This window comes from Aspergillus ibericus (genome assembly GCF_003184845.1).
Source record: "Aspergillus ibericus CBS 121593 unplaced genomic scaffold BO80scaffold_42, whole genome shotgun sequence".
In the NCBI taxonomy this organism is placed as follows: Eukaryota; Fungi; Ascomycota; class Eurotiomycetes; order Eurotiales; family Aspergillaceae; genus Aspergillus; species Aspergillus ibericus.
The window spans coordinates 156,313-173,958 of NW_020292140.1; the positions used below are offsets into that span (position 1 = coordinate 156,313).

General features: G+C 53.2%; 5 protein-coding genes across 5 annotated transcripts; 2 read left to right on the forward strand and 3 right to left on the reverse strand.

Annotated features, from left to right (window-relative positions):
- Window positions 1–934: 934 nt before the first annotated feature.
- On the reverse strand, window positions 935–2,374 carry BO80DRAFT_437569 (copper fist DNA binding domain protein; the record flags this gene model as incomplete). The annotated part of the gene is made up of 1 exon (XM_025721006.1): window positions 935–2,374. The coding sequence occupies one exon, from the start codon at window positions 2,372–2,374 to the stop codon at window positions 935–937; it is 1,440 nt and encodes a 479-aa protein (XP_025572046.1).
- A 2,612-nt stretch (window positions 2,375–4,986) lies between these two features.
- Window positions 4,987–5,859, reverse strand: BO80DRAFT_184904 (uncharacterized protein). Its single transcript, XM_025714058.1, has one exon. It carries the CDS (start codon window positions 5,511–5,513, stop codon window positions 5,055–5,057), a length of 459 nt encoding a protein of 152 aa, XP_025572047.1. The 5' UTR covers window positions 5,514–5,859; the 3' UTR covers window positions 4,987–5,054.
- A 2,528-nt stretch (window positions 5,860–8,387) lies between these two features.
- On the forward strand, window positions 8,388–11,743 carry BO80DRAFT_467564 (putative C6 finger domain protein). The gene is made up of 6 exons (XM_025722870.1): window positions 8,388–9,064; window positions 9,137–9,249; window positions 9,317–9,561; window positions 9,615–9,807; window positions 9,868–10,457; window positions 10,519–11,743. Exons 1-6 carry the CDS (start codon window positions 8,657–8,659, stop codon window positions 11,379–11,381), a joined length of 2,412 nt encoding a protein of 803 aa, XP_025572048.1. The 5' UTR covers window positions 8,388–8,656; the 3' UTR covers window positions 11,382–11,743.
- Window positions 11,744–12,486: 743 nt separating this feature from the next.
- Window positions 12,487–13,438, reverse strand: BO80DRAFT_481791 (uncharacterized protein; the record flags this gene model as incomplete). Its single annotated transcript, XM_025723386.1, has 3 exons — window positions 12,487–12,974; window positions 13,022–13,159; window positions 13,217–13,438. 3 exons carry the CDS (start codon window positions 13,436–13,438, stop codon window positions 12,654–12,656), a joined length of 681 nt encoding a protein of 226 aa, XP_025572049.1. The 3' UTR covers window positions 12,487–12,653.
- Window positions 13,439–14,479: 1,041 nt separating this feature from the next.
- On the forward strand, window positions 14,480–17,429 carry BO80DRAFT_185013 (putative chromatin remodeling complex subunit (Rsc9)). The gene is made up of 3 exons (XM_025714059.1): window positions 14,480–14,717; window positions 14,777–15,103; window positions 15,167–17,429. The coding sequence occupies exons 1-3, from the start codon at window positions 14,684–14,686 to the stop codon at window positions 17,020–17,022; spliced, it is 2,217 nt and encodes a 738-aa protein (XP_025572050.1). The 5' UTR covers window positions 14,480–14,683; the 3' UTR covers window positions 17,023–17,429.
- Window positions 17,430–17,646: the final 217 nt, after the last annotated feature.

Consider the following 17,646-nt stretch of genomic DNA (forward strand, 5'->3'; position numbering starts at 1 on the left):
ATAACCCATCAGTGATATTTCTTGAGGAGATGATAGGAAGGTCCTCCGCAGTGTGTACTGTCACCAATTTACTCCAGCGCACCTACTGGGTACTGGTACCTGATTTAGTAACTACTTGGGTGGGGGCAAAGCTACTAGGATCAAGGCATGCATGCAGCAGGGATGGGGGGAATGATCAATGAATGAAATGACGGATCAGATGACGAGTGACAGACCCAGGATGGATGGAACCCCTGCAAGTCACTACACCGCCGGACTTTGACTATCCGGCTCACCGCTACTACTATATAGGGAATAAAAACGTTCCCTGTTGGCTACGATGTATTTACAGAGTACGGACCGGTCAGAATTGGGTTTCGGGGTTGGTTGGGTATCGATCTAGCTGCTTACTACTCCGTAATTGACTAGGTGACTGGTAAGGGCAGTTGACGACAGGGCACAGCACAAGAATCCATCGCATTCTGTGCAGTTGACGTAACCCCGATTAACTCTTCCAGCCTCCCCCTGTCTTACCCTAGGATCAAGGATGATCCACTGCAGATCGGAAGATTCAGGTCTCCACAATGATTGTCATGACTCAGAACTCATCAGAAGGACCCGCGGTCTATAGAGAAACGCTGCAGCAACTGGCTCTATATACGCGAGAAAACAGCATCGCTGGTGAGCTCAACGCAAATCACATACAGCGGCAAAATGTACAAAGGTGCAGGCAATCCCGGCCAAGGCCCAAATCGAACATGTAATCTTTATAATTGGATGCTATAGTTTAGTGTCTCTCGCGGACTGCTAAATAGAACAAAGAGAAATCAGGCATTTATCATCATCTCTCATCAAGGTCATGAAGACGTGCTTGTCACTCAGACGGTGTGGAGGTGGTGGTAAGGTGCGCGAACAGACCGCAATGCTATATAATAAGCCGCGTCCCATCAAGGCCCTATTGCACCCATGGCGGCACATAGAAATTGGCCTCGTTGTTATCGCCCATGGACGCGGCGTTGGGGTCGTATAACCCCACGGCCCAAACGGCATCCGTCGGAGGTGTCGTCATCGCCATGCTGCCCGGAGGCGTGCTCATTGGCTTGAACGCCTCTGCAGTCGACATGCCAAAGGCGTCCTCAGCTGGAAGGGGCTTGGCGTCCAAGCCCATATTAGCCTGGAGTTGATGCTCCAGCGCGGCCGTTGACTCATTGGCGGACTTGAGGAAGTCATCGATGTCGATCGACTCCAGGTTGTTCGACGCCAGGAGCTGCGCCTGAGGAAGTCCGATAAATGAGGATGCCGAGCTGATGCGGTAATGGTCGATATCGGAGCCCTCGCTGACGCTGTTGAGGTCGTGCAGGTCGCTGCCAGTGCGCCCCAATCCAGGCATGGGCGCGAACTCATCCGCTTCAGAGATATCCCCGGAAGAAGAGGGCGCCGGGAACCCGGGGCCCATGGAGTTGTAATCGAAGCTTGCGTAGGAGGGCGCTTGAGTGCTCGTCGCAGCCGGAACTTCCGAGGAGTACAGAGGAAAGCTCGACCAATCGACTGGAGGAGCGCTGAATGCGGTCGATCCCAGGGACATGTCGCCCTCTGGTGATGTAAAGAAGGGCTCCTTGTATGGATCTTGGAATGCCACGCAATTGACAGGCGATGTTGCGGTAGTAGGGAAGGATGAGTATGACGACACATCGAAAGGTAACCCAGAGGTCACAAGCTGGTCAAGAGGCGTCTTCATAGGCATTGAGACCGGTTCGGGAACGCCAAGGTCGCCGGGGTTCTCCGTTGTCTGAACTTGAGGGAAAAAGGACGAGATGTCGAGTGGGGGAACGGTTGTCGGGACGTTGTCCGGCGAAACGACGGGAGCACTCTCTGGCGAACCATGTTCGGACTTGACGCGGCGATGGAGTCCGTGAGGGTGCGACGGTTCTGCAGGCTGGCCAACGAGACCTTCATTGAGCATGGTCGGTTGGGCCAAGGGCAGGTGGTCCACCGAGCGGCGGGCCACGTCGGACGTCGCATGAATGGTGTGCGACCGGGGTATCGTATAGGGCAGGCCGCACTTGTGAGCCATGTCGTTGTGTTTATGAGCCGGCTTGTGGTGACCATCCCGGAAAATAGTCAGGGTACTCTCCGATTTGGTCGACGTCAGCTGCGGCTTCTTGGGCTGATCCAACAGAACCGCAGCTGGGGGTTGAGGGAAGCCGGTCTCCGGGACGGTATCCAGGTGGGGTTCCTTCTTCAGCGCACAGGTGCAGCGCTGTCCATGAGAGCAGCCACATCTTGGACGGGAGTCCTCTGTAAAATCCAGATCAGAAACAATGAACCAGTGTACCATGCCCATCATGCTCACGCTTGAGATCCCGCTTTTCAGCAGCGTGGGGATCTGAGTCATTCTTGTGGCAATTCTTCTTCTTGTCACCACACTCGCACTTAGTGTGGGTTGTCCGTGACTTGCGTAGGCCGCGACAGTGAGCGCATTGAGAGACCGGACGGCCTTTTTTGTTGATGTGGGTCAAGGGGCGGTCTGCAGCCAGCCACGTTAGCGATTGCGACAATTTATGATAGCTCCATTCCAGGAGGATCGCCACTTACCACTGTGGTGACAGCTGCTGACACGGTGACCCCGGACGCAAGCTTCACAAGCCCACTTCTCGCCATCGATAAGCATCGCCGCGGTTACTGGGAAAGGAACATGCGACGATTCGCGACGATAGAGGTATCAAATATATGGGAAGGGGATCGAGTGAGGGGCAGAGCAGTCTCAGGTCTCTGCGCCGAATTGGTGTCTTTTTTTTGAGTTATTGATATCAGCCGAACAGGAAGACCTGTCGGGAAGAAGGAAAAAAGCCGTCAAGGCGAGTATTCGAGGTCGAGGGGTGTGGTCCGTCGAACCGATCGGACCAGCAGAAACCGAAGGCAAACTCCAACAAAGCAAGGGTATCACCAGCGAAGAACCCAATGCACCAAACGAAGTCACAGAAACGCCGTTCCACCTGTATAAGGGTCGAATCGCAACTGAGGTCGAGGGATTGGCCCGAGAGGGGGGCAAATAAAGAGGCGGGCAGAGCGAGGTTCACACAATGCAGCACCCAGGTACCAGGGGCGGGCGGGCAGACGATCCGGAACAAGAAAAGCCCAACAGGAACATACAAAAACCCAAAGAAATTAGGAGAGGGAGGGGGGGCCAAAGCCTACGCACCGTTTGGCGCCGGCCGTGAGACAGGACACCAAATACCGGCTGTGGCGGCCAAGATAAAGAGAAAAAGCGATCGATCTCGGGGCAGAGTTGCAGGAGTAACTCTGTGAAAAAGAAGGGGAAAGGAAGAAAGAAAAAGGGAAGAGGAGGAAAGGCGGGAGGGGAGCGGGAAGAAGTAGTCGTTTGGTAGTCAGACACTCGAGAGTCTGTCTGTCCGTCTGTCCGTCTTGTCGTTTGGGTTTCGGCGAGGGTCGAGGGGGGGCGCGGCGAGTGGAACAACTCGGCGGCCGCAAGGGAGTGGCGCGTCTGGTCGCTCTGCCTGACCCTATCCTCGGTATTACCGTTTCGTTTCCTTCCTCCACGTTCTGCTGCTGCTGCTTCGGTGTTGATCGGACCCTGCCACGAATAGCATCCCCCCCCCTCTCCAGTAGTCATCCCGGACATTATTTGGTCCTTTAATCATGTATACTTGGATGATCGCTAAGTGTTGCCTCTCGCAGTCGATCTATCTATCGATCGGGATCCTTCCTCTGGCTTCCACGTACGAGGTACCATGTACCAACGACAAAAAGTCCATCCCGACGCAACCACCCACACAACACCAACCGCTGCTCCACACAGCCCACGGGCCATTCCATGGATACTTGGCCCTTGGGCAATCAATTGTTTAACGAGCCTCGTGCCGGAGGGCAAAGCTGTCACACACGCATCCATTCTTACGCACATTTACTCTCCAGGTATGCGAGCCTAGATGTCAGCCTTGTGGCTACCTATACTTCACCGTGAAACCTTTACGAATCGGTTGCCTTGTCCCTGGATCTTCCGCTGGCCATCTAAAACAGCAAGCCATCCACCATCACCTGGTATTCGCGTTGTACACATCAAGTGCCATGCCGCTCCATGTCAGCAGGAAAATTTTCTGTCCAGAGCAAGGTACCTGAAGCATGCAGCCAGGGTGCTGATGCTCGGTGCGCACCGCCGCTACCACCTATCTAGACTGGTCCAGAGACCAGCCCGTAACATACGGTACCCAAACCAAGCATTTCGGGTGAGATTGAGATCTTGAATGCGACCCAGGTACTTCATGTATGTATGTATCCACGCAAGGGATCTCCGACGTAGCAGCCTTCGTGGGCATTTCTTCCGGACTTGTCTCCGTCCCCTCGTCATCCCTCCTGGTCGGTCTTATCTGGCCGTGATTGTGAAGGTCGTGAGTCGGTTAGCCGCGCTTCACGCCAGGCCAGCCCACCGAAATTAGCCCGGCTGCAAGAGGTTAGATTGCTGAAAGGAACGGTCCTTAGGTCTTAGGTTAGGGTTCAGAATCCAAGGCGCTGAGGGGCCTAAAAAGCTGCGTTTCCCGTTAGTGTGGTCTGGAGGCTTCATGGAGACGAACCAAACTCTGTCGGGGGCCCGATGGATCCTGTTACGAAAACTCTGGGGCAGGACAACCGGGCCGGTGACTAGTAGATAGTTGGACCAGTGACCACATAATTTTGTCCTGGGTTGGCCTGAGATTCCCCGAGACCGGCCTGGAAGTGGCTGGCTTCTACTCCCTGCTGAAGCAGAGTCATGGCCAGCATTCAGTATCAAAGTGATGCTGAGGCATGGTTATTTCGGGAAAACTTTTAGCGTCAGCAGGCATTGTACGATCCGCGACGTGTTCCGAACCAATAACTGCCGATGCTAATGCCTGTTGCCTTGGGAAGAAGTGATTGAATGGGCCGGCGGGTAGCCATCCAGTGGGAGTCGGCCATTATCTACGGAGAGTACTAGTAGGTATCACCTGGGCGGTCACCCTTTTGCCAGTCCGTGTTGCCACATACACGCTCTCCCAGCAATGACTTCTAGAAAACCAAAGTCGAGTCTTCCATGCAGCTCATTCTTTTCGCACCAGCCACTCATGCGGTTCTGGCTGGGCATGAGGGCTTGCGAATGGACAGGCACTGCCATCCGACCATGGTTGACCCGGTGGGATGAACCAAGACCGGCCTGGAGTCTGTGCCCATAGGCGGTTCATCCTTTCATGCATGTGCCCTGGAACCTGTGCCTGTCCTCTGCCGAACATTCTGTACTCCGTACTCCGGGCAATTGTGCACATTGGGGGTTTATTGACATATTGCTTATGAAGACTAGGGGTAATAATGTCGGTGACCCCGTCCGCTGCAGTGTTACGCCCTCGACGAGCACAGTAAGTAGTCACCTCCTTTTGAGGCCCGCGAGGTACAAGTGGGATGCCGGCTCGCTGTCCCGCCGTACTGGTGGGTATTGACGACGTACCGTATGGTATCGGTGTGGAAGATCCTGACAGTTTGGAACGACACTTCCATCTTTCCATATGATCAACGTGGAATTGCCCACCATTGGGGATCGGGGCCTGCTTTCTTTTGCGCCCCCGAGGAAGCCTATCAGGGCGCCAGGAAAAAGATACCAATTCCGCTAGCGACCCGGGTTTACATCACTGATCAGTTGTCCCCTTAGGGCCTCAGATCGCATCGCCAAAATCACGGGTTGTTGGTGTCTGCGGGATGGCGTCACTGCTTCTCGTTCGGGGCAATTGCAGCGGTTTCGATGGCCGGTCATGCGGCGGGGCCTGATCTACACAGCGCTGGGTGGCTGTTCTGTCCACCAATGATGCCCTCAACCTGGCCATAGTCGGGACCCCTCGGGGCATGGAGAGCGCGCCCTGGTACTGGTGTCGTATGGTCTGGGTGTGCTCCTCGTCAGCCCGCGAACGGACGGGAATGGTCCTCGGCTGCAGTAAAGCGGTACCTGGAACTGCCCTACAGAAGTCCGTACCTCTGCCAGGAGCCAGGGCTGAATCCCTTCCCAGGTATTGCAGCAGAATGGGTCGCTAGCTGAGGCTACTTCAGCAGGACCATCTAGTCGTGTCCCAGGATAGAAGCCATGCTAGCCAACGATGCGAATCGCTGAAACACCAACACCCTGGCAACGCGGGTGATAGGGCAAGAAACGGTTTAGTGTTAAGTTACGGAGTACCTGGAGTATGAAGTCTGAACGCTGAGGGCTCAGCAGGAGTCCGTCCATATTAAGACGGAACGTATTGTGACTCTGCGCCTCCACCGTCGGAGTAGTCCGTTACGGTTCTTGTTACTGATTATTACACAGCGGGAGCCTAACTCGCAACTAGCAATTAGCATGTTCTTTAGTGCCAGGCTGACCTGCCTTGTCTGGTGGATCATCAACCCGGTTCACTCCATCGATTCCCCAGACAGTTCCACTCCCCAACGATCCAATCCTCAGCCGATCGCCCTGATTCAATAATGCCCCCTCCCCCTCGATCCGGGAACAAAAGCAAGCAAACTATTAATGCCAGAACCATTGAATCGATTGTTCGATATGGCAGATCACCCATCGGCGAATTTGCGCCCTGACACTTTCAATGCATGGCTTAACTTTAGGTAGGCAAGCTGGTAGCTTAGTACTAGCTTAGACACGACGCGGTGGGCCTGTTTCAGCCTACTGCGCACCGGTCAGCCCCAGCCAACGGACCGTGCCCGCGATGTGGAGGGGAACTGAAGCTATTGCCAGTGGTGCTTGGTTGTGATGGAAACGGATTCGTGGAAACGGCTTGGTCCCCGATAAGAAATTATTGCTGAAGAGTCTGGGTCACTATCTCGATTCTCGAATTCTAGATACTATCTAAGTATCGGCAAATGGCTTTGTCCTATCCCGTATTGGGGATCCGGGGCCGATTAGGCACATTTTAGCGACTCTCAACCCTGGGTGTCTCGAGGTACCAGTGATGCAGGGGGCGGTTGTTGGTCGATCGGTAGTACGACCACCACGGCACCAGGAACAATGGGTTTGTATGTGGCTTTCAACACTTACCGACTACCGAGGTGCTAACCAATCCTCTCTTTGAAGGATAAATGTGAAGGGATGAGTCTACGGGGGTATGTCCCAGCTATTGAAGATTTCACTATTGTCATTCTTACGACTGACTTGTTGTATGAGGCCGCTGAAATGCGACGTTACTTGGTTTTATCGGGACGTCTACAAAACCCCCAGTGCAACGAACCTTGCCATCTAGAATCAGGCGCAGTCAGGTCACCGTCGCAAGGCACCACACTGCCGTAAGGGGTACTCGTGGCTGCGCGAAAAAAATCTTCCTTCGTTGGGGGCCACGATCTATCGGTGAACTAGGCTATGATACCACGTTCATATGCTGGGAGCTTCGGACATGACGCCCCCCTTAAACCGGGGACGAAACTGAGAATTCCCCACTGCAGTGCAAGTTGCTTTTTCATCACCGGGTCAAAGGAATCGCCGACGTGGCAGAGCTGAGTCTACACATTCGCTCAAAATCAAGGGTACCTCGAAGGGGCTGTCGAAAGAACGATTCAGCCAACCATTGGAGCTTGACCTGGGATGCTGTACGGAGTACCCCGTAGGGCCAGACGCATCGCAATTAAAATGCCAGATGATGTTGGTTCGACACTCATTAAACGACGTGGAGATGCGGAACCAATTCAGGAGGGCAAGTGCGCTTTTGCTGGCCACGTCGTCGATGCAAGAAAGCCGAGCCTATTACATCGACGCGTTGAGACTCCTCGCTCCGAGTGTTATGACAGACCCGAAATAAGTTTGCGACGCTCGCATTGCTTCTCAGAACTTCGACTATGACATGAGAAAATGCACACCAAAACGTAGAAGACCGTGTCGGATATTTAGAGCACGGCACCAGAGAAAATGTGCTGCCAGTCAGCTTCTTGGGAGGACAGACGTCATACATACACATACAGTCTCACGTGAGAAATCATCACACGAGGCCGTACATGAGAATTGAAAGCAGAGAAAATTGAATAGAGATGCTAGATGAGTGAGAATGAGTGCTGCATGAGTAATTCCCCGTTATGGGTGATTGTAATCATTTGCGAGGACCATCTGCCCCGAGCGACGGTAGGTGGTGAATGGTCACCCACGAGCCCCTGGCAATTGCCTCGTATATCAGGTCAACGAGGGGAGAATCGGAGGACAGGCCCGGGTTCCTGAGGCCCAAAACCCAGGCGAAATCGATTCAGACAGGCTCTCGAATCGGCTGGATCGACTGCGCCGGACAGACTGGGGGCGAGCGAAGAGGGTTGGTCGAGTTCTGGGCCGGTGGGAAATAGTATTAATCCGTCGCTGGACGCAGAAACAAAAGGCCGGCCCTCCGCGTCGGCGCGATCATCCCAGTATGAAACTATATCCTCGTCCCCGAATCGACATCAGATTCGGTGCGAAGGACTGTCTGCCATTCGGTCGCGAGATCATGTTTGCTGAGTCCTGCTCGTCGCCGTCGGCCTTCGGCGCTAACCCTTTCGAAATTCTCCCCGCCCAGGTAATTTTAGCCTGTAAAACCTTGCCTGCTGTTCGCGCGTCTTCCGTCCTTCAACTCTCTCCCTCCTCCATCATCCGGAGCATCGCTCCACCATCCACCCCCGGTCTTCTCTGGCGCTTCCATCCTCTCCTGCCACGATGAACTCCCGCGAGCACGCCGATATGCCTCCGGCTCCTTCCTACCCATCCCCCAACGCGGCGCAGATGGGCCAGGGCGCCATGCAGTACTACAACCGCCAGCTGACCGCCGACGAACTCCTGTCCGCCGAACTTTCGCGCGAAACCTCTGGCCCCGGCCTCGCCGACGGCTCCAGCAATGGCGTCCACCATGGTCAGTCGATGGTTTTGGGCTCGTCCAATCCTGGTGGTGCTGATATGGGCCGTCCGTCATCTCCCGACCAGCACCAACAACAACACATGCTCCAATTCACCCCCAGCCAGCAAGTGGGTGTCGACCCCAATCACGACCTGAGCTACGGAGACCAGAGCGCGAGACGGAAGAGATCCAAGATCTCCCGCGCGTGCGATGAATGCAGGCGCAAAAAGGTACCCACGACACGCTTTTTCTTCACCACCCGGACGCGACGCGGCTCAGTGGTCTAACCTCTTCCTCCGTAGGTTCGTTGCGATGCGAGCTCCGAATCCGGTGTCGAGACTTGTTCGAACTGTCGCCGGCTTGGTGTCGTATGCCAGTTCAGTCGTGTGCCCATGAAGCGTGGTCCCAGCAAAGGGTAAGAATCATGATGCGCGTTGGGCTTCACAGGACAGATGGACGTGATGTACTAACACCAATCAAAGTTACATCAAAGAACTCGCCGAACGACTACATACCCTCGAAAGCCAGATGCAGCCTGCCATGGTCCATCCTGATATGCCATACCAGACGATGAACGAGGTCTCTTCTCCGAGGGCCTATCAGGACTTTTCGCCACCAATGGACGCTGGCCCAATTGGTCGCAAGAGGACATACTCAGTATTCGAAGGGCTCCCCAGCTCATCGTTTGCGCAGCCGCCCTTCAACCCTCGCTCTCAGAATGCGTTTGGTTCGTGCCCAATTTCGCGTCAACATACGGGTTCACTTGACTAACTGTACTAGAAGCTGCAGAGAGCTCCACGGACCCTTGCAATCCCTCGGTTGTGAACCATACTGCGCCCAAGCCTGGGAATTTGTTCTGGTCAACGGGCAATGAGACCGAGTTGCCGCCTGGCCTCGAGATACCCGAAGTGCCTAAACAGGCCTTGGATGAAGACATGACGCCCTTGGACGTGGATGAGAGCGCTCTCAATGCGTAAGTTACATAGCTGAATGTGGCATTGTCTCCGTTGGTCAGCGCCCTAACTCCCAGCAGTTACTATCAAAAGATTCACCCGGTACTTCCTATCCTGCCCCACTCCAAAGAACGTCTCCTCGAGCTTCTACACCAATGCAGTCGCGAGGTGCAGGAGATATTCTCGTACAGTCTCTTCACGGTGACACGTACCAATATGGATCGTGTGACGGGCCTCTTTGAAAGGGTAACCTCGTTCGATAACGCGCAGGATCTTCTCCTGTACTACACCCGACAACCGGCTCTAGTGCGCCCAGCAGGCGTGAACTTGATCTGGCTTCAGACCTTGCTTCTCATGATCCTTGACTGTGATTCACGAGGACCAGACAACTTTGTGATGAAAGATGGCGTGCCAAAGCACAGTCTCATCCACTCTGCTACCAAGCTTGGCTCCGACATGGCGAAGGCGCTCGGTCAATTGAAGACCAAGCGATCGTCAGATCCAGATGTTGATTCCGACGCAAACCTTGTGAGACGCAGTTGGGTATCTCTAGCCATTCTGAGCCGCTGGTATTCAATTAGTGTGGCTGATCCTAGTGTTCTGGGCACCTTTGAGATCGGTGGACGGGAGGACGAAAGGGTCCTCGGCTCAGCCACGGCGGGGATTGGCTGTATGTCTGACCATCTCCTTTGTTTAATTTGACCCTGTTAACTAACCTTCCTACCTTCTAGCATACTCCACATTCCTTGTTGAGATGGTTACACTTGCCGCCCAGGAAAACAATATATGCCAGACGAACACAGGGCTGGGCCGTATGGTTGCGGCGAACTTGGTCGCATCGCTCGAGCGTCTAAGTGAGATTGGAGATTTCCGCAAGCCTCACGAGCACCCAGAGGACGGCACACCTTACGGATTTTTCGAAAGTTTACAGAACCAGCTGTACTGGACTGTGCGGTTGTTGATCAAACGCCACATCTTCGTCTATAGCCCTTATGAAATCATCTACGCCGCCGAGGAGGTCATCAACGAGCTACACAAGGCGAGCATGCAGTCCCGACTATCCACGCCGTTTGATCTGCATAGTTTGGCTTTGGCGTCCATGACACTTCTCGAGGCCACTGTGCTTCCGGAACACTCGAACCAATGCTGGGAGGCACTCAAGAAGGTCGAAGAGATCCTGGACTACCGCTCCAAACGGACCACCGAGTCCGGGGAGTTCGGTGACATCTTCGGCACTCCAGGCTGGGATGCGAAAATCCGCGTCTTCCTCGAATGGCGACGCACGAAAGCGCAAGAAAACCAGCTGCAGGATCCCAGCCTCGGCAAGAGCGGTTCTGCCGCCCCGCCAGTGATGGGACCCAACGAGCAGCGCTCCCTTCAGCACCTCGCTGACCTGGCCGTGGGTGCAGAGGGCCAGGTGGCCGCCAACGCCTCTCCGCCCCCTGCCATGTCCTCGGCCGAGCACAACATGAACGCCACTTCCCCCAACCTCGCCCCTCAACCGCAAGGTCACATGGTCGTCGACTTCACCCTTCTCACCAAGGAAGGCTACCTGAACGTGTTCTCCGGGTTGATTTACCGTCGGACTCGGTAGCCCTGGGGTACAGTACAGACACTAAGATTGCACAAGTGTATTCTTCGTAATGGTTCCTTTGGAAAATTGAATCTGTTTTTTTGAGCTGGAAGTTCTCTTCTCATATATCCCCCAGAAAAGAAACTTATCAAGGTTACCTCCCTATTTTTCTTAATGGTTGTTTTTCCATGACTAGCGTATTCTTTTCTAAGGCCCGTGTATTTTTATCTTTCCTTTCTCTCAATGGATAACCTACTTGCTTGTCGTTAGATTCATCTCTATCGATGTGTTTTACGGGCCGATGGATTTGTGCGTCGGCTCTTTAAATATGATATTAATTAGCAGTACAATCTGTATCTTTTTTCCTTTATCAATAAATCATCATAACCCATCTCAACCAGCACATTGACTTGGATACATAGTAGCCATATCACATACAATCAACAACCATTCGCAACGGTAACCCCCTTTATCTCCCAAACGCAATCCGTTGCCAAATACCCTCCATATCCTGACAAAGCTGGACAAATCCATCGTCTTCAAGTTGACTACAGATCCACGCTTCGATACTAGCCATTCGCTCGGCGGTCGGAGCGGACATATATGCTGAGAGATCTGTTGCTGTGGGAGCTTCTGGGACTTTCATCTGATGGGTTTTTCCGCTGTTTGTCGTTATTTGGTGTGGGTTGGCTGGTTCAGTGTGGGGTTGTGTGGTAGAGGGATAGGGAGGGTTGGGGGATTGTATGTTCGTTGCTGGGTATGGGGGGTTGGATGTTATAGTGGAGGGGGTTATATTTGGTTCTGAGTGAAGGGGGTGTTTGTCATTGTTGGGGTGGGAATATCGTAGTGTGGTGATTGTTCCGTTGGAGGTGGCTGGTCTTGGTGGGTGGTTTGTGGTTTTTGGTGGACTTGTATTTGCTGTTGGTGGAGGTTAGCACGTGTACTGTTTATAACAAACTGAGATCAGTGTTTTCGTACCACGATTAGCCTTGGTGGATGTAATTGTTGCCTGTGAGAAGGTGGGTGGATCCTTCTTCCTGGTACTGGCGAATGGAAGGTCTCTTTTAGGTGGTATGTCTAAGGGTTGAGTCTGTTTTGCCAACAATGAAGATGCGGATGTAGATGGCCTGGGGCGATTGTCTTCTGGGCTCCCCTGGGTGATGGGCTGTGAGAAGTTGAGAGGTGCCTGTGCTTGTGTGGGGTTATTTCGACTGCTGATTGATCTAGTGAAGTATGTGTGACTGGTCTGGACTGTGCTGGATGATGTGGTTGGTACTGAGATGCCTGCAATGGTTAGGCCTTGAATGCACGTCGGTAGGTGTATAAAGTCTTACCTGCTGTTACGCTAGATGACGAACCTGATGCACTGGTGGTTGGGGTTTGTTGACAGAAAGTAACCGGATGAGATGCGAGTGGACCTGGCATGCTCGATCCATATGTTGGCTGTCTAGTTATAGGTCCTGATTCAATTGACCCCGAGTTCCATTGAGATGAGGTTAATTTCCGCATGGAGCCAACACTGGCCTCCGAGAAGGGACACTTCATGTCGCTCAGAATGGCCAAGGCCGTATAAAAGTCGTGATCGAAGGAGAATTTTATCTGGAAGCGGTGGACCTGTTTACAAGTTAGGGATAAAACTGTTGATAGACTCGTTTTCCTACCATGTTTGCTCTTGGATACTTTACTGCAAGGCAGGGTAACTTCACCACGACTGCGAAGATTGGCTTTGACGCTGTGATTTGGCTGGACTGGGTTATATTTCCGGCTTCAATAGCAAAGTGAGTAAGATCTATCTCTTCCTAGTGTCACGCTTGATAAGCTTGTTTGATTCTGCTTCTCAGTGCGGTGGGAATCACCAGGTTTCCATGGACACCAATGACCTTCAAGAGTATTCTGTCTGGAGTGAAATTTGTCATCGTGCGCCTCTCAAAAATGCCGACTAGATCTCCATTTCCCATGACATGGCTCCAGTGTAATGGACCTCGGTGGTTAAGTGAGGTCGTTGTATGGGAGAACTTGGCTAATGATAGACGAGCGAGAGTCGTGGAATCGGGAGGCTGTTGAGACAGCGGATGCATCATATCGATTGACTTGTCCGGATAGGCAGACAGTCAAGTATTATATTGATATGCTATATAGAAAGTGATATTATAGGCACATGATGGTTTATGTGCGGATATGTAGATGGGGGGTATTCGGACGGAAGTAGAAGACATGGTGGATGGACTATACCGGGTTCGCCAAACCCCGGGATACGATACTAAAGGTCATGCTTCTGGGCCTGTCAATAAGGAGCTTTACCAGGTATTTTTAAACATTCATATTCATATTAATCAGGGATTATGTCTCGAGTACTTCATAGAATCCGATACCGGCCAATATGTCAAACAGTTGAATGTCTTGGAGAAACTTGCTGGTGAACCGATGGCCAGCAGCGACAGACCTCACTCTGTCTGTACAGTCCCTTGTGCTGCTGCCCGTCCCACGGCGGGTGGAACTGAGGACAGAACATGCGATAGGCCAATGCAGCTCGGGATGATCGACGAACGCTGATCGACGCGGCCTCGTAAGCCTGATATGCGAGGCATCCATCATTCTACTCATCCCTGCAAACCAGGCAAACCGACGGGAACGGCACTCCGGAAGTAACAATAATCCGGACACGCGCCTGAGGCCCGAAGAAGCAGCGCGGACTTTTGCCTGCGGATGGACCAAGGACGGATCGATCGCAGGATCAGCTTCTCTTCATATTTACACAGCGCCCTCTCTTCCTGGTCTTCGCCAAAGGAATTGACACCCGATCCCAGAATATATATCTATCGCTGATACTGGTCGACAACACGCGCAGTGACTCCTTCTCATAATTTCCTGAGCACTTCCTACGCGAGCGTCTTATGTTGTTGTCCCGTCGCATCCTCTTCGGTTCCCAGCAGGCAGTCCTCCGATAGCTTCATATCGCGACCAAGCTTCCAGACCGTCGCCGGACTACGTTCCTCGAACCCAGCACGCGAGCATTCCGCCCGGAAAACGACCGAATTTCGATTCTACGCCCACACTTTCGTATCATCGCAGCAAGGGAATTTTGAGAGGATAATTGGAAGAGACGGAGGAACGGGCTGCCAACAGACAGCGTTTGGGCGTTCGACTTCAGTTCGGCGCGTCTAACACAAAGGTTTCGCGCTTAAACTGCAGGCGGTGTCTTTGGCCAGTAGGCTGGGTTAGTCAGGTCACCCTTGGTCTTTCTACGAGGCATTCCAGGGCGACTTGATATAACGGGCTGCTTTCTTGGAAGGCATCTTAGGCGTGTTTGAGTCAGGCTCAACATGTCTTCTCAGACTCCCCGCACATCTCTACGAGGCAAGTATTCCTGTTTTCCGCCATGCTCCTTGTCCGTAAGCTCGATTAACATCTTGTAGAGGGCTTGCGGCAGGCTCCAAAGGCCAACCAGCCATTCATTCCGGACACTGCTCCGGTTCGGCGCTCACATACTCAAGCCAACCAGTCTCCGCAGCCAACGCCAATGTCCCAAACGCATTCCAACTCTCCCGCGCCGAATTCAAACAGTTCGCATTTCCCAACTGAGGGCTGGGATGGAAAGGAACAAAAAGTGCCCATGAACACACGCGAGGTAGCAACACCAGGCAACCGGCCGGGCCTCTTCCTCAACCTGCACGGCAAGGTTGCTAAACAACCCGACTTCTATGATCCTTACTTCCCCCTCAGATACCTCGAGGTTCCGAAAAGTGCGTGAGCCTTTCCTGCAACCCCACGTTGGTGTCGTTGCCATTGCTAACACGCTCGGACAGCGGACCATATCTATAAACGTGCGCATTATGGCCTCCAGTCCGGCATTCCCGATGAGGTCGATTTCGCATTGTACCACCTTGTCCAGATTTCAAACCAGCGTTGGGACAAATTCAAGTTCGAGGGCTTTCCGTTGCTGGCCGAGACATTGATGGAAAAGGCCCTGGGGGTGTCGATACTCTGCACGGGCGTCAAATGGGAACTCCAATATGACTTCCGTCAACCCATGGAGCGTATCAACATGCTCAACTCGCTACATGGGACACGAGATATCCTCGAGAGAATCAGGAGGATCCCCGTCACGCTGCCTACTGATACCCTCGAAACGGACGAGTTCAACCATCGCCTACGGAATGTCAAAGAGGCTACATTGGTTCTCCGAAACATGGTTCTGCTCCGAGAGAACGCGTTTTATGTTTCACGTTATGCGCACGGCCTATTGAGGGATTTCCTGGTCATCTTGATCAACCTTCCCAATCAGCCCCGTCTGAACGAAATCAGGAACGACGCGTTAGACATTGCCGAAGAGGTCACCAAGTTCATGAGGACCGACCCCGAAGATCCCCTCTGGCTTTCCCTGCTCCACTGCCTCGAGTCCTCAGATCGTGCCCACGTCGTCCGGGCGCTCTGGGCGCTGACCCATTTTTCGACCGAAATTGACGAGCCCGAGGCAAACCGCGCATTGGAACGCATGCCGAAACAAACCCTGCAACAGATGTACTTCCATACTCTTTTGGATTTGGACAAAGACGTCCTAAGCGGGGCGCTTGACTTCTGGTATCAATACACGCTTTCTCGCGAGAACATCGAGACTATGCTTGATATTTTCGACTTCCCCAGCGTTTTCGTCCCACGAATGATCGCCCTCCTGACCCACGAAGCGCGACCCAGTAAGAAAGAGACGGTTCTTCAGGAAGAGAAAGTCGCCCCGCCGCCATCCGAGATTCCCCGTGTACCAGCAGAGCTTTTGAAAGACTTGATGGAGTTACAGGAGCCGGAACGTAGCTCCCGCTGGCTGCGCTGCTGCTTCGTTGAAGATGCGGAATGCGAAATCACCCAAATAGCTCTGTGGCAAGCGTATCAGAGCCGGTTCGCGGACCCCCGGGTTCCTGGGGGCGGTGTCCTTCCAGCAGCCGAGTTCATCAAGAACGTCAGCACGACTTTCACCAACGCCCAAGCACAGGTCATCAACGGGCCCGGTGCGGCGACTCGGTTCATCATCAAGGGCATCCGTCCGCTGGAGACCGCCTACACGTTCCAGGGCTTCCCGTACCTCTACTGCAAGTGGGCGGACAACACGAAACCCACCAAAACCTGCCAGCGCGCTTTCGCTACCCCCACCGACCTGCGCAACCATGTATTTGCCGACCACATGGAACTCAAGGCCACGGATACGCCGGGCCACTATAACCTGGACCCAGCGGAAACCCCGATCCACACGTGTCACTGGGACAACTGCACCCGGTTCCGCGCGTCTGGCCCTAGTGCCAATACCGCCATGGTCGCCGGCCATGTGGCATCGCACTTACCCGAAGAGCGCCCTGCCGATGCCGAAGCGCCCGTTTCCAAGCGTGCCGTGCTCCAAGAGCGCATCGTCCGCAAATGGTTCTACATGGACACGCCTATCAACGAGCGCGGCGAACCCATCGGCGTCGCCTACAAGGCAGCACTCGTCCTGCGCAACGTCGCCAGGAACCTGCCCATCGGAATGGCACAGAAATACAACGGACTCTCCTGGAAGAAAGCCGTATTCCTCAGCCATCGTCCGAAGATCGTGGAAACATGGGACCGGAACCGGTCGTTACGCAAGGAACTAACTGAATTGATCATGATAATAGAGAAAGAGGATTACTACTGACTGATTGATTGATTGATTGATCGATTGAAATGAACCTGGACTGACCTGACGAAACTTTCCATCATCATCATCATCATTATCATCTCACTACCTACCTACCTACCTATCGCATTATTTACCGAGGTTCTTCTCATCTTTCTCATTTTTTTTGATCTTGCTATGTTGTACAAATACCCTGGCTTTTTTCAATTTCTTCTTGGTCGCTTCTGGACCCCGCGCGGTGATTATTCTATTTACCTTCTTCTTCTACTTCTTTTATCCCTGGGCAACTGACCCAGAGGGCCTGTGTAGCCTCCTACATATCCTTCTTATCATCTGGGCGGCCACACAGCCTTTTTTTTTGGTACTTCGCGTATTCGGAGAGGAGAAGTGAAGCGATATATTCTTAAAACGGTGTGAGTGGAGTGGAATGGGGTGGAATGGAGTGAAATGGACGAACTGTATTCGCAATCTGACTCTTTAAGGCGTCCGGGTCACGGTGATGTGATGCGGTAGAACAGGACAACGGGGGCTGTCATGTCGTTTTATGTTTCTCTTTCCTTTTTTTCCCTTTTCCCCCTATTTTGTCACGCCAGTCCAGTGCAGGCTGTGTGGTTTATTTCGAGCAGTGTATAATAGGCGGAG

Coding starts and splice junctions, on each gene's coding strand:
- BO80DRAFT_184904 (XM_025714058.1), bottom strand. CDS start 5,513: ATGGAAAGATGGAAGTGTCGTTCCAAACTGTCAGGATCTTCCACACCG.
- BO80DRAFT_467564 (XM_025722870.1), top strand. CDS start 8,657: ATGAACTCCCGCGAGCACGCCGATATGCCTCCGGCTCCTTCCTACCCA. Junction 9,065..9,136: donor ATGAATGCAGGCGCAAAAAG/GTACCCACGACA, acceptor CTTCCTCCGTAG/GTTCGTTGCGATGCGAGCTC. Junction 10,458..10,518: donor AGCCACGGCGGGGATTGGCT/GTATGTCTGACC, acceptor CCTACCTTCTAG/CATACTCCACATTCCTTGTT.
- BO80DRAFT_185013 (XM_025714059.1), top strand. CDS start 14,684: ATGTCTTCTCAGACTCCCCGCACATCTCTACGAG. Junction 14,718..14,776: donor TCCCCGCACATCTCTACGAG/GCAAGTATTCCT, acceptor AACATCTTGTAG/AGGGCTTGCGGCAGGCTCCA. Junction 15,104..15,166: donor ATACCTCGAGGTTCCGAAAA/GTGCGTGAGCCT, acceptor ACGCTCGGACAG/CGGACCATATCTATAAACGT.